This window comes from Periplaneta americana, chromosome 6 (assembly GCF_040183065.1).
Source record: "Periplaneta americana isolate PAMFEO1 chromosome 6, P.americana_PAMFEO1_priV1, whole genome shotgun sequence".
Lineage (NCBI taxonomy): Eukaryota > Metazoa > Arthropoda > Insecta > Blattodea > Blattidae > Periplaneta > Periplaneta americana.
In genome coordinates this window covers 61,935,910-61,949,975 of record NC_091122.1, presented here as the reverse complement: position 1 = coordinate 61,949,975, position 14,066 = coordinate 61,935,910, and the positions used below count along the sequence as shown (strand labels likewise).

At 34.8% G+C, this 14,066-nt stretch overlaps 1 protein-coding gene across 1 annotated transcript in view; it reads right to left on the bottom strand.

Annotated features, from left to right (window-relative positions):
• Nucleotides 1-13,436, bottom strand: part of LOC138701379 (thioredoxin reductase-like selenoprotein T homolog CG3887) — a 24,343-nt gene extending 10,907 nt beyond the window's left edge. Inside the window, exons 1-4 of the mRNA XM_069828221.1 lie at nt 13,160-13,436; nt 9,909-10,038; nt 5,892-6,087; nt 3,188-3,315 (exon numbers count right to left, since the gene is read on the bottom strand). Of these exons, the coding sequence (XP_069684322.1) occupies nt 3,191-3,315; nt 5,892-6,087; nt 9,909-10,038; nt 13,160-13,317 (609 nt within the window). The 5' untranslated portion in view covers nt 13,318-13,436 and the 3' untranslated portion in view covers nt 3,188-3,190. The remainder of the gene's footprint in view (nt 1-3,187; nt 3,316-5,891; nt 6,088-9,908; nt 10,039-13,159) is intronic.
• Nucleotides 13,437-14,066: the final 630 nt, after the last annotated feature.

Sequence of the window (14,066 nt, the reverse complement as noted above, 5' to 3'; positions counted from 1 at the left end):
TTGTATTTCAATTTCGTCCCGATCATTTCTATTTGGACTATGTATATTTAGGAGTTGACCAAAATAGTTTTTCCATCTGTTCAGGACTGAATGAGCGTCTGCAAGCAAGTCACCATTCTCATCCTTGATCACGTTTACCCTTGCCTGATATCCATTCTTGAATTCCTTTATGCCCTTATATAAATCTCTAATGTTTTTATTTTTAATATTTGTTTCTACCTCATTCAGTTTTTCCTTCAAGTAATCTCTCTTTTTATTCCTAAGCGTACGATTTGCTTCCCGTCTTTTATTGCAATAATTATCTCTATTCGCCTCAACTGGATCCTGTAAGAATTTCAATTTTGCCTGTTTCCTTCTTTCTACTACCATGCAACAATCTTCATCAAACCATGGTTTCTTTTTCTTAATTTCATAATAACCTATGCTCTGTTCAGCTGCAATTTTGATATTATCTCGGATATTTTCCCACATGCTATTAACATCTAACTTTTCCTCAACTTCGTCGGAACTTGCTAATACGTCAAACCTATTTGAAATTTCGATCTGATAATGTTGCTTAGTTTCCTCGTCCTTTAATTTCGGAATATTGAATCGTCTAATATTAACTTGTTGCTCTACTCGCTTGGCTACAGATAGTCTTTCTCTTAGTTCTCCAATTACCAAATAATGGTCAGAATTACAGTCTGGCCCCCTGAAGGTTCGAATGTCTACTATATTAGTATGTCTTCGTTTATCTATCAAGATGTGATCTACCTGGTTATGTGCCAATCCATCTGGAGAAGTCCAAGTATATTTATGTATATCCTTATGGGGGAATGTTGTACTTTTGACAATTAAATTTTTTGATGTGGCAAAGATGACTAACCTAATTCCATTGTCATTACTAGTTATGTGTAGGCTCTCTTTTCCAATAGTCGGTTTAAAAATATCCTCCCATCCTACTTTAGCATTGAAATCCCCTAATAAAATTTTCATGTGATATCTAGGCAACTGATCAAAAGTATGTTCCAATTCCTCATAGAAGCTATCCTTTATATGGTCGTCTTTCTCTTCTGTAGGGGCATGAGCATTTATAACTACGATATCGCACCATCTACCCTTAAATACTAAATATAACTTATCACTGATAAATTCGACCTTTTTTACTGCTGATTTTATTCTTTTATGAATAAAGAATCCTGTTCCTAATTGGTGATTATCGTTTCCTTCCCCATAATACAACAAATAATCTCCTATTTGTGTTATGCCATTCCCATCTAACCTAGCCTCCTGTACTCCCACAAAGTCTATTCTATATCTAGCTAGTTCTTTTGCTACTAATGTTACCCCTCCTGTTCTATATAGACTGGTAACATTCCAAGTACCAAATCTCAAAACCTTATTCCTTTACTGTGGTTGTGCCAGAGAATCAGTCCCATTCCGAGGCTTATTTGAAGGATTCGTAACAAGCTGTTTTTTTACGGTGATGGGTTGTTAGCCCTTCGCCCAACCCCCAAGCTGGAGGACAACCCCTATCAGCTGTCCGCGACTGTTTATTCAATATATTCACAGCTACCCTCCACATTCGACACTCACATGGTAAAAATTACACTAATAAATTTAAAATAACGCAACACTCACTGTGAAAGTAACACTATTGGAGCTCCAAACTCGCTTCCCTCACTCAAAGATGTTACTCTCCATTAAACATAAGTAGATTAATTTTCTACCTTTCCTACATGTATTGTCGTGGCCATGCGGTCTAAAGTGTTACTAGTTACCTATAGTGTGTGTTCAGTAGGCAACTTCAACAGATTGAATTCCACCGTAAGAGAAGAAATAAGAGGGGAAAAGAAAAGAGAGATGGAGGGAAGTACAGAGAGAGGAGAGAAGAAGGAAGACACAGAATGTACGAGGGGGATCCAGGAAATAACGACCGTTTTGTTGTAATAATTAAATAATATATATATTTATTTGAAAAAACAAAGTCTGTTACATAACTGAAGCTTCCTTTACTTCTCTACATAATCACCACCTACATTTAAACATTTGTCGTATCTGTTCACTAGCTTTAGAATTCCCGTGTTATACTCCTTTGCCGCCAGTTCATTAAGCCAGGTGTTCACTGTCTTCTTCAACTCTTCATCACTTCCAAAACGCGTACCACCCAGAAAGTCTTTCAGCTTAGTGAAAAGGTGAAAATCGCTAGGAGCAAGGTCTGGACTATAGGGCGGATGATCAAAGATTTCCCAACCAAATTGATCCAGCAATTCTCGAGTTGAAGCAGCAGTGTGCGGGCGGGCACAGATTTTGTGGTAGCCAAGATGTTGCGACACAATTTCACCAAGCAAAGAACGAGAAATGTCAGGAAAGGCAATATGCAATTCGTTGAGTGATGTGCGCCTGTCTTGCAAGATTCTGTCGTTCACTTTAGTCTTCAGGTCTTCTGTGATGAGTGATGGGTGTCTGGGTCGAGTTTCATCGTGGACATTTGTTCGCCCATTGTTGAACATTTCGCACCATTTTCTCACATTTCTTTCATTCATTACAGTATCACCATACACTTCTTTCAATTGCAGGTAAATTTCTGCAGGTTTCAAATGTCGGGCATTCAAAAATCGAATCACACTCCTCACCTCACAGTCGGTGGGATCATCAATCACGTCGTTCATTTTGAAGTAACACAAAATGCACAATGGCGACTTGTTGCAACCAGTACTCACAACATTATGAGAACACATGTTAAGGAAGCCAGTTGACCTTCAAACTAGGAAGGGGAGTCAGCTGCGCGGCGGGTATGCGCGAATGGTCGTTATTTCCTGGATCCCCCTCGTAGTTCTATTTTTACTTCTTAGGCACTTCTTAAGTGTCACTTAGCCCTAAACCCCTACTTTCTAGTGGAAGGGATAGTGGGCAAAGATTCTCTGTTCTATTCTTTCAGATTTTCCCAATGAAATTTAAACTTTCTTAAAATCTTAAACTTTGGTCATAGCTATACATTTGGTAGGCCGTTTAAATCAGTCATTCATTTGTTTCTGAGACTGACACACAAAATACTTCCTAAATTTGAAGTATGGAGAATGTATTTACTTGAACATAAGTAAAAAAGATCTAAGAATGAAATTTTTCTGTGTTATGGATGGTTTGTAATTAATGTTATCTTAAAAATCATACTGCAAGCCTATCAAAACAATTAAATTTTACTAACCAATTATTTCGCAAATCCAGCTTTCAGTTCTGCTTTTGTTTGGAATTGCAGATGATTATCGATAATTTGAAATAATTCTGGTGGTTGAGGTATTCTTCCTGTTTCAATCTTTGACCAAACAGGAACATCTGAAACAAAAAAAAATAAATAAATACATGTCATAAACTGGCACATGCCTTATCATTACACATATTCTGTAGCAATATAAATAACCACTACATCATGTATGTATGTATGTATGTATGTATGTATGTATGTATGTATCTAACTAATGCTCTGAATTTGACAACGAAGTCATTTTTCTTCTATATCAAACTATATCAAGTAATGGTTTATCGAACAACTGAACATGACTTAGTAGTAATGATCCAAGAAAAAATATTTTGGGTAGATCTGATTGAAGTATGAAACAGTCCTGTATTTTCAACTATATATTCAATAGCAAACAATATAACATTTACATTTTAAAATTGTAAATAAAATTAAATAATAATAATAATAATACTAATAATAATAATAATAATAATAATAATAATAATCCGTGGTGCTACAGCCCTTGAAGGACGTAGGCCAATCAGCCGGCTGCTGGCCTCACGTTCACATGCCGAGACAGAGGTGGACGATCATCCAACCAGAATGGAGATATCGTGCAGTTAGCACGATGATCTCCCCAGCTGTTATAGGTAGCTTTCACAACCGGATTTCGCTACCTATTGTAACTCCCCATTGCTGAGTAAACTTAAAGAAGGAATATTTGTGGGACCCAACATAAGAAATTTGATGAAAGATTAATACATTGAAAATTTAATGGTGGAATGATACAGATAGTGATTTAAATAATATTTACAGATCCAGGAAACTACACAAAAACCCTCCAAGTCACCTCAAAGAATAAAGGCAATTTTATAGAACATTTCAATGAGAATGAAAGGAACGACAGTTTACTTAAAACACACTTAAAATACTCTACTATGTTTCATGGCATTTCACCTTCAATTCAGATATTTCAGAATGACTTGATATTTTCAATGGGTGAAGTCATGGGTGATAAAATTACGAAAGAGATTTATAAAGCTCCTTTCGTAGCTTTAACTCTGGGTGAGAGCTCTGATATAGTGTGAAATCCCAGTTACCTTCAATTCTGCGATATATAATAGAAGATGACGATGTTGAAGGAGTTTTAAAATGCACAGATGTCAGCAAGGATAGTCTACAAATGCTCTTCTTGAACATGCTCTCAAAGTCATTAACGATTTTGATTGCACTGATAAATTTATTGTTCAAACTACGATGGAGTGGCTGTCATGGGGGGAGAACATAATGGTTTACATGCAAGATTTCGATGCCACTGTAAGTCAAGAGATTTTTATGCACACTATGCGCACAAACTAAACCTTGTCTTATCTCAGTCTGCCAATTTTATGAAACAAGTAAAAGTGATCTTCACTAATCTTATTGAATTTTCGAGTTTTTTCCTAAATCATCAAAGCTGAAATGTTTATTTGAATCAATAATAGATAATGAAGATTGTGTGAATGGGACAATGAAATTGTCGTTTGTGCACGATGGCTGTTAAGTTTACTGCTATTTTCTGCTAATAGTATTCGCTGCAACATTCCCGTACTCTGATATTCTGTTTCAAATACTGCAAAAAAAATGTGACAGATGTTACTTTTTGTAATACAAAAATTCATAATTTCGACAAGTACAAGCAAGAACTGAGAAATTGCTTTGAGGAATTTTTGGAATGCATGGATGATTTTGCTGCTGAAAATTATCCTCAATCTGAAAGATCAGGGCTGGATGCAATCCCTGGAGAGGATAAGAAAATTGTATATATGCATTTGTTCAATGAAATCCTGGACGTTATCAGAATTAATATTAATCAAAGGTTTGTTGAAAATTCCAAATTCCAGTTTTTGAGTCTGCTTGACATACAGAATTCATCACCTTTGCAAATTCGTTCTCTGAAGAAATATTATTAATTAAATCTAAAAGAAAACTATGACACTTATTTTGACCTACTGTATTATCAATAGTACAGTCAGTCTCGTTCTATGTACTTTCGTCTTTTGTGTTTTATGTAAACACGGTCAGGCTTCGGCCCAGTAAATATCCTTATAACTTATGCTACAATGAAATTATAAAGATTTGAAAATTCAACTCAAACATTCATCAATATGCGGCTATTTCCTAGAACGCAACTCCTGCATATAACAAAAGCTGACTATTGTATTTTAAGCATTTAAAAAATTGCATCCCTATGTCAAAATGTCACGTGACACCACTGATAAATATGGCAATTCTTGAAATCATTATAAACATTTTTTCATACGTGAAAAGTAAAATCTGACTTCAAATCCTTCAATAGAAGCCAACAATTAATCAAAACCAATATTCGATATTAAAAGCCTTGAACCAAAATTTAATTTTGCAACCCTGTGTAATTCTATGAAACTAACTGTGCCTAAATCGTAATGCATTTCCACTGTGTACTGCATTATATTGACACTAAATTGATCCTGGAAAGAATGTATTCCCAATGGACCCCTTTTCTCGGCTTGCAAGAAGATTATTTCCATAATGACTATGAGATACATGCTAAAGTTTAGCTACAATAATAATTGTTCTATCTGTAGTATTCTTTTGCGTGCTATAAATGATTAAATCAAACTGAACTGAAATGTGTCATAGGAATACTCACCATTAAAAGATATTTCAAAAGCTCCTGTTGATACTAATTGTCCTTCCAGAACATTGCACAAGAAAAATAACATCATACATGAATAGAGTTTGTTTTCCACACACCATTTCCACCAAGATGGTTCTGTTTGTCCAATGGAACTAAAGATATTAACACCACTCAGGATACACACTATCAAAAGCAGCTTTCCAATTCCCTGTAAGTGAAATAGCATTCATTAAAAGTAATCTTAAAATAACCCACAGAAAATAACAGAACTCCAACAAGGAAACTTTCCAAAATCATATCAAGTCAAAACCTTCCTTACAAAGCTACACATTCAGTTTGTATATATTGTACATTAAAGGTTAAATACAACAAATTAACTGCTAATAAAACTTTAAGGCACAAAAATTTCCAAAAATAGCTTAAAACCTGCATTTGAGTAGCTTTTGCTAGACAAATGTGCCTACGATGGGCTTTCCATAATCCTTCATTTCTCCTCATCAATCAGGTCCATACATGAAATATAAACTTTTATTTTGACTTTCTTTATTATACTGGGATCTTAGTTTAATGTGGACCATGCACAAGGTTTCTCGGTACTGGTTGGTTCTTAGCATGTGAAGATCAAACTACATATCAAGTAACAATTCCCAACCAAGGAGTATTGAGTTAACATCCAGAAGCTAAAGAAAAACAGATACAAATAAATGTCACTGTTACTGCCATTGGTTCTGTACATTAACACGAAACAATATTGGGTCATTCCATACAAAATTTTAAGAATATGCCAGTGATGTTATGAATTTTTTTGGGCTTTTAATATAATAATGTTATGAAAATAAATTAAACTGCCAAGTATGATCGCCATATCATTAATATTTTAGTAATATGGATGACTGAAAAATGGGTAGCAGTTACATGCTATCCATAATTTGAAATATTCTAGACACCCTATATGAAGTGTCATCGAAACTAAAGAGACGCCATTGTAAACCTGAACAACCATATTTTAATACCTTAAAGACTAATTCGAATAATATTAAGGGATGCTCATAAAAACACCTCATTGAAAAAAAGAAATAGTTTTATATTCAAATGCACCAATTTAAATTAATGCGAATTTCATTTGTATTGAAGAAAATCTTATTCTTAATCCATCTCTCAAGTTTTATGATGTTATCTCAAAAACCTATGAATAATTAAATTAATAAAATTATTAATTTTTGTTCCAACGGTTGAAAATCGCTTGCTCTGTGTGATGGTCGCAGCATTCGCGAGACTTCATAATGATGAGTAATCTCAAACGTCTGTCTCTCTGACATTGATCACACAACCTTCTGTACAACGGGAGAGCCTATCTGTTAAGCTCCTTTATTCCGATGAGTTATTTTTATTGAAAACTGACATGATATTAAGTCAGCATTCTGGAATTTTCACAGTGGAATCAATATGTCCTAAAGAATTAAACACATGGTTTTTCGTCTGTAAAAATGAATTGCATTTTGTGTTCTATATTATTTGAAGTTATTTTACAGCAGGTAACTACTTAAAAAATTATACATTTTTTTTTCTTTTTGTGGGAATTTATAAACAAGGCTCTCCTCTTTCGAATTACATTGAAATCACTTTTCCATCTTCTTTTACATAGTAAGATAATTTCAATGAATGAAACCGTGTTCTTTGCTAACCAATATTTTAAATGCTGATTGCTGCCAAACTATGGAGAATATAAATATATTGCGTGAAATTCATATTTAGAACATACAAAATAACCTACTACAATATTTTTAACTTTTGAGACATCGTGGTTCAAAAGCATACTTTTTTGTATGGAATGACCCTATTGCCATTCTAAACAAGATTTTCTTCACAGATGAAGTATGATTCCAGTTATGTGGCTACATTAACTCCCAGAACACTAGAAATTGAACAACAAACAATCTGCATGTCCCATAACAACCACTGCTTCATGCACACAAAATAAGTGTCCAGCATGCCACTTTGCAAAGGATTGTTGGACCATTGTTTTATGAGACAATAGTCGATGGTGTCGTGTATACGAATATTGTGCAACAATTCGTGGTCATGCTGGAAGATGATGAGCGTCATTGTTGGCTTTAACAAGATGATGTCACTTGTCATATTGCAAGCAAGACCATGGTGACGTTGAGGGGATTTTTTTGGCAATCAAATCATCTCAAACTTATGGCTCCCATATTCTTCCAATCCAGCTTCTCCAGATATTTACCTTTGGGGATATTTAAAAGAAGGAGTCTATACAGGCAATCATCACACTCTACATGAACTCAAACAAGATATTTCTAATTGTATTGCATAATACAAGCAACAATAGTAAGAAGTGTTGTGGACCATGTGTACGCATATGGAATTGTATTTACAAGAAATTGGTGGTCATTTTCAGGTGAACTGGAACTCTGTGAAAGCAATGTGCAGAAAATGCATTACTGTCAAGAAAGAGTATTCGTTCTCCTTGGAGATTTCAGAATTTTCCAAATGTAGTTTAAAAATTATTATTGTGTATTTAAATGGTGTATACTGTATAGAATAAGTATATTTATCATTACGTTAGTAAGTTAAACACCAAAAGAAAAAATTCACAATTTTGAGTGCAGCAACTTTTTGAATACACTGTATATGCAAGTCACATATGGTACGAATTAATTAATTTTCAATTAACAGTCTACCCCTGTCCCCTCATTATAACAGAAAAATGGGGTTCTAACATAGTCTTGTATATACAGTCACGAAGCTTGAGTTGTTGAGGGTACTAGGAACAATAGACTGTGCCAGTACTATTTCGCATTGTCTGTGATGAGGCGACAGTAGTGATCCTAGTGGTTAGCAACTATCTATGGATGCATATTCCCTATGTATTTAGCTTCGTGACTGTATATACTAGACTGTGGTTCTATCGTAGTTGCAGGAGAAATGTCTTTCATTGGCAAACAGTGAAGAAAATAATACAGAATACCATACATATGTGTAAAGAATTTACTTGCAATCTCAGCTAGTCCTAGTATATCAGCAACCAACTGCAGTAAGATTTCTAAATATCGATCATATATCCAATTACAAAGAGTTAATATATATAATATAAATACATAAAGTCACAAAATTTCACCAACCATTATCGGTACTTCATTTCAAAGAAAATTTTTGGTTATTAATGTGTGACAAAAGATCAGTTATAATTTCACTGAACACAAATTGACGTTAATCAGTACGGACTTGTGCAACAATTGCTTCAAACCTTAGAATTAGTCTTGTTACAGGACTTCGTAATTATAAGTCTTCCTTGAAGAAAGATTCCTACGAGAAACTGTTAAAGTAACTCCTCCAAGTTGCAATAACTGATTGTAAGAAAGAAAAAAAAAAAAAAAAACTAGGAACAGTCACAATAACTGATTTCACAAAAAGGAAAAAGATCAAATTTAAAATCTGATTTCACAAAAAGGAAATGGACTAATTTAAAATCTATCTTTAACTGCAGACAATTACAGCTAGCGCCAGCGTTTTTGGCATGTGTCCTAGAGTATAGTGCCCAGTTTGTGAGCATGTTGCTAGTGTAGTTGAGAATGATACCACTTCCTATACAGGTCACATCAGTCTTTTGTCAAACACAGCTGTCAGACTGACTGCGGCAAAGGAAAGACACTAGCACTTAACATTTCCATTACTTATTTCACACGCAAAAAACGGTGACACGGACTGTACTATTACTGATTCAATAAAAAGAAAAAAAAAAAAAAAAAGATCAAATTTAAAATCCTCTATCATTATTAACTGGAAACAGTTACAGTAAAGGATTCTACAAAAGGAAAAAATTAAAAATCATCCAACATTAGGCCTACCTATTAACTGACATTAAATTGTGCACGAACATTTATGTTAATTTGAAGGTTTAAAAGTGTAGAATCTCTGCTGTATCAAGAACACAAAGGTATTGTACGAGGATTTAAAATTCCACCAACATTAATAAAAATTCAATGACTCAGATATTATGATACTTACCAAAGCTTTGGCAAAAAACATATTATAGCCGGGAGGATTATAATTCTCGCCCTCCACTATGATTTCTGGGTATTTTTCATGTAAAATATTTGAATAATCTTGATATGCCTTCTGGTATCCACATGAATAGCTATAAAATGAAGTAAAATATAAAATTAATTTAAAAATGCTCTTTACATCAAAGCAGAATTCTGAATGTTCTTTGTGCTGTAATGTACGTACATGCAAAAGTAGCCTAAAGATGATACAGAGAATCAAAGAGCAAAAGATATCTCTATTTTTTACGCGTGTAATACTTTGTAACTACAGTATATTAAGCTTTTCTGAGGAAATGTTTAAACAGAATTTAATTTAATCTTAAATGTAATAAAATGTTAAGGTCTACTAATAATATAGAATGGCATCTAGCTATAGAGCATATAACTTAGAAGGTTGAGCATAATTAAAATAATATGAAAAATGTTTCTAGCTAGAAATATCCAAACAAATTCATGCTTCAAAGTAAATAGTACCTGTATAGCCTACTTCGCAATAGAAATCATGAATTTGTATAAAACATTTCAACTTTATTCACGCTATTTCGAAAGACAAAGCATATCTATTTTAAAAAAATGTAACGCATTATCATCAATTTAAAAATTAGGATATAAATATAATCCCATATAACGACGAGGAATTCAATGTTTGAAATTAATAAATCAGCCACAATCAATCAATCATTAAATCAGTACAGGCACAGGGAGGAAAATAATCTAAAAGATAGGCTTAGATGGGTGACTGTCCTTGCAAGGGTCCTCGGTATTTATATTAACTTTTATGCGAGTTCCTAACCTAAAGACCACCCATCTCACTTAAAAGACTTATGAAAATTTTACAAGGAAAAATACTCAAAATTGGATATTAAAAGTATAAAACAAAGTTTCCTTCCTTGGCTGAAAAAAAAGTGAACAAATAAAAATAACTAAAATCATTGTTTCATTCCTGGTTGATGGCTTAAGTCACATGCAGGCTAACATTAAAAATAAAAATTTTTTGTTATGTGAATAAAACCCTGTAGCTTGCACCCTACTTAAATTCCACTCATATAGCCCTATTATTCAACCAACTGATGTGCTGTTGTGTTTAAATAGCCTGGCCTGTATTATGCTCGAACATTTGAATAGGAGTGATGTGGAGTGAGTCAGTTCTCAGCATATTCAGTGGGGTAGGAGGGAGAAGGAGGAGAACTGCATGCATGCTGACGTAAGTTACAGCCCTGATCACATATATAACAGATTGGCCATACCCATATTAAAAATACTAACATGTGAAAAAGAACAACCATCGTAGAAGGTTTAACTAGACCACTGAGGAAAAGTAATTCATTCATTCATAGTGTTCTATCCAAGGGCAGGTCTTTCACTGCAAACTCAGCATTCTCCAGACTTTCCTACTTCTGCCTTCCTCTTAGTCTCCACATATCATCCATTTATCTTAATGTCGTCTATTATTTGATATCTTCTTCTGCCTCGAACTCTTCTCCTGTTCACTGGAAGGAATAGTAGGCAGTTTCTTCTCAGTTAGTGATCCAACCAATTTCTTCTTCTCTTCCTAATCAATTTCAGCATCATTCTTTCTTCACCCATTCTTTCCAACACCACTTCGTTTCTTATTCTATCTGTCCATTTCACACTCTCCATTCTTCTCCATATCAACATTCCAAGTGCTTCTAGTCGCTTCTCGTTACTTCATCGTAATGTCCATGTTTCTGTCCTATACAATGCTACACTCCACACAAAGCACTTCACTAGTCTTTTCCTTAATTATTTTTCCAGAGGTCCGCAGAAGATGCTCCTTTTTCTATTAAAAGCTTCCTTTGCCATTTCTATCCTCCTTTCGACTTCCTGGCAGCAGCTCATGTTACTGTTTATAGTACATCTCAAGTATTTGAAGCTGTCCACTTGTTCTCTACTGCCTCATTTAGAATTCGAAAGTTTATTTCCTTTACTTTTCTTCCTATGACCATGGTCTTCGTCTTGTTTGCATTTATCTTCATCCCATACTGCTCACAGCTGTCATTTAGCTCCTGTAGCATATCCCTTAATATCATCTCCTCTTCTGTTAACAACGCCATATCATCAGCAAATTGTATGCACTTTATTCTTTTTCCTCCTACTATCACTCCTCTCACTATTTAAGTTCAATTATTTCCATTTGTAACTGGAGAGGAACATCAATATTCTCTATTGTAAATTGATTTCAAAATAAACTAAAAGACTTTCCTAAATTTCTGACATCTTGAAATCTTCTTGTAGCTTTTCGAGGACAATGACATATTCTTTATGTCTGTCATCTGAAATATCTGGGAAAACCTTCAGAAATGGAAAACGAAACAGTTTCCTGATTGTAGTCTCGTCTGTTCCTTCACACGCCACTATCCTATGTCCTGCATGTAGCGTGTGCCTACAAAGAACTGAACTAGCTAGTGATAAAAGAAGCTAAGGCAGCGGTCGTCAGCACTGAGCACCCTGGGGCTAGCGTCTCTTACCAGTGGAGAACACAGTGCACCATGGTGTACTCGTAACTGCTAGTGGGTATGCTCTCTGCCTCTTCCTGCTGCACGACTGGGCACACGGGATGGCTCTGCTTATCCTTTGCACATTTCAGCGAGTGCCAATGACTACTGTGCTAAGGCTATGTTCCTAGCAACCAAACAGACTCTGCATATTACCCTGGCTCAATCATGCGCAACGAATACTATTTCCAGTACGTTGTGGAGGGTGAAAACCTGTTACTGAAGCTATTAACTTATGAACAAAACACACCAAACATAAGATCTTGGTCGCATTATTTCTATCTTAAAGGTTAATGTGAAGTATTTTATTAGAATATGTGTATTTGCAGCCTAACGTATTTATTAACTTCTCTAAAACAGTTACATTAACTTATAGCTGTAGGGCAGAGGCACTGTACACACTCTCTTTAATCTTGACTATCGTACGTAACTTGACAGAAATCGGTTCTTTTGTCTTACAAAACGGCAACAATTTAATCGAAATAGTTTGACTTCTATTTCCAGTCATTAAGAAATGACCACTTCATGTCAAGATGCAAAAAACAGATCATGCAGATCAATACTCTTCACTAAAACATAACATAACCTAACCTCAATGTTCAGCTGGTACTATATTATTATTTTAATGCAAAGTTGATATCATACAATATTACGATGGATAATTATCCACATATCAGCTTTACTTGCTAACACTTACCAGTACTGGAATTTTAACGTTGGGCCTACATATTTATGTGATCCTACCCTTGTTACTGGTATTTCTTTTGTATTTGTTTCGGACTGAACGAATAAATCTTTAATTGTGAAAACAGCAAAAAATACAAAAAGTATTAGAGACAGGTACTTAAGCTCCATTGCAATATCACAGCACTAAAGATGATTTAAAAGCCAACAATCACAGTCAAGACGCAAGTAAATAAAATAAATCGACACGTGACTGTACATTCAGTCATGAAATGCTGTTTATGACGTCACTAAAAGTCGTTCAGAAGAATCGATATTCATCGTACTTACAAAGCAGCAGAAGTGGGGCTAACAGGGCAATGTTGGTCAACTGTCCGAAGACAGGTGTGAAACAAATGACACCAATAAGGCATCACTCATGAGGCAATCAAGCCAGGAGATGTGGTAGAATGACCAGTTGCTTATTCTCTCCATTGTATACATCGCTAACTGGTTAAATACTTATCGCATATTATTTTACATGGGTAGGGGTCAAAGGGTCCCATTTTTTTTATCAATTTGCATAATAATCGCTTCCAACTGTATTGTCTCATGTAATGAATTGAATTGGGAAATATAAAACATTTGGTCGTGGTCTATTTTGGGATATAAAGCAGCTCTTGTTTGGAGAAAAACAAAGAACAGGTACAAGATAAACAATTTACTAAGGTGGAAGTATGAGTACCGGTAGTGCTGAAAATGGCACCATGAGATGGAATCATGATAAATACCCTTTATTCTAAGAATATATTGACCTTTTCCACTAGCTTCTACAGAGGCTACTGTAATGCCTTGTGAATTGATGTTTTCCAGTGGGAGTACCTTCCAGTGGCCACGAGCAGACTGTCACTCCGCTGAGAACTATTAGGTCAATGTTACTT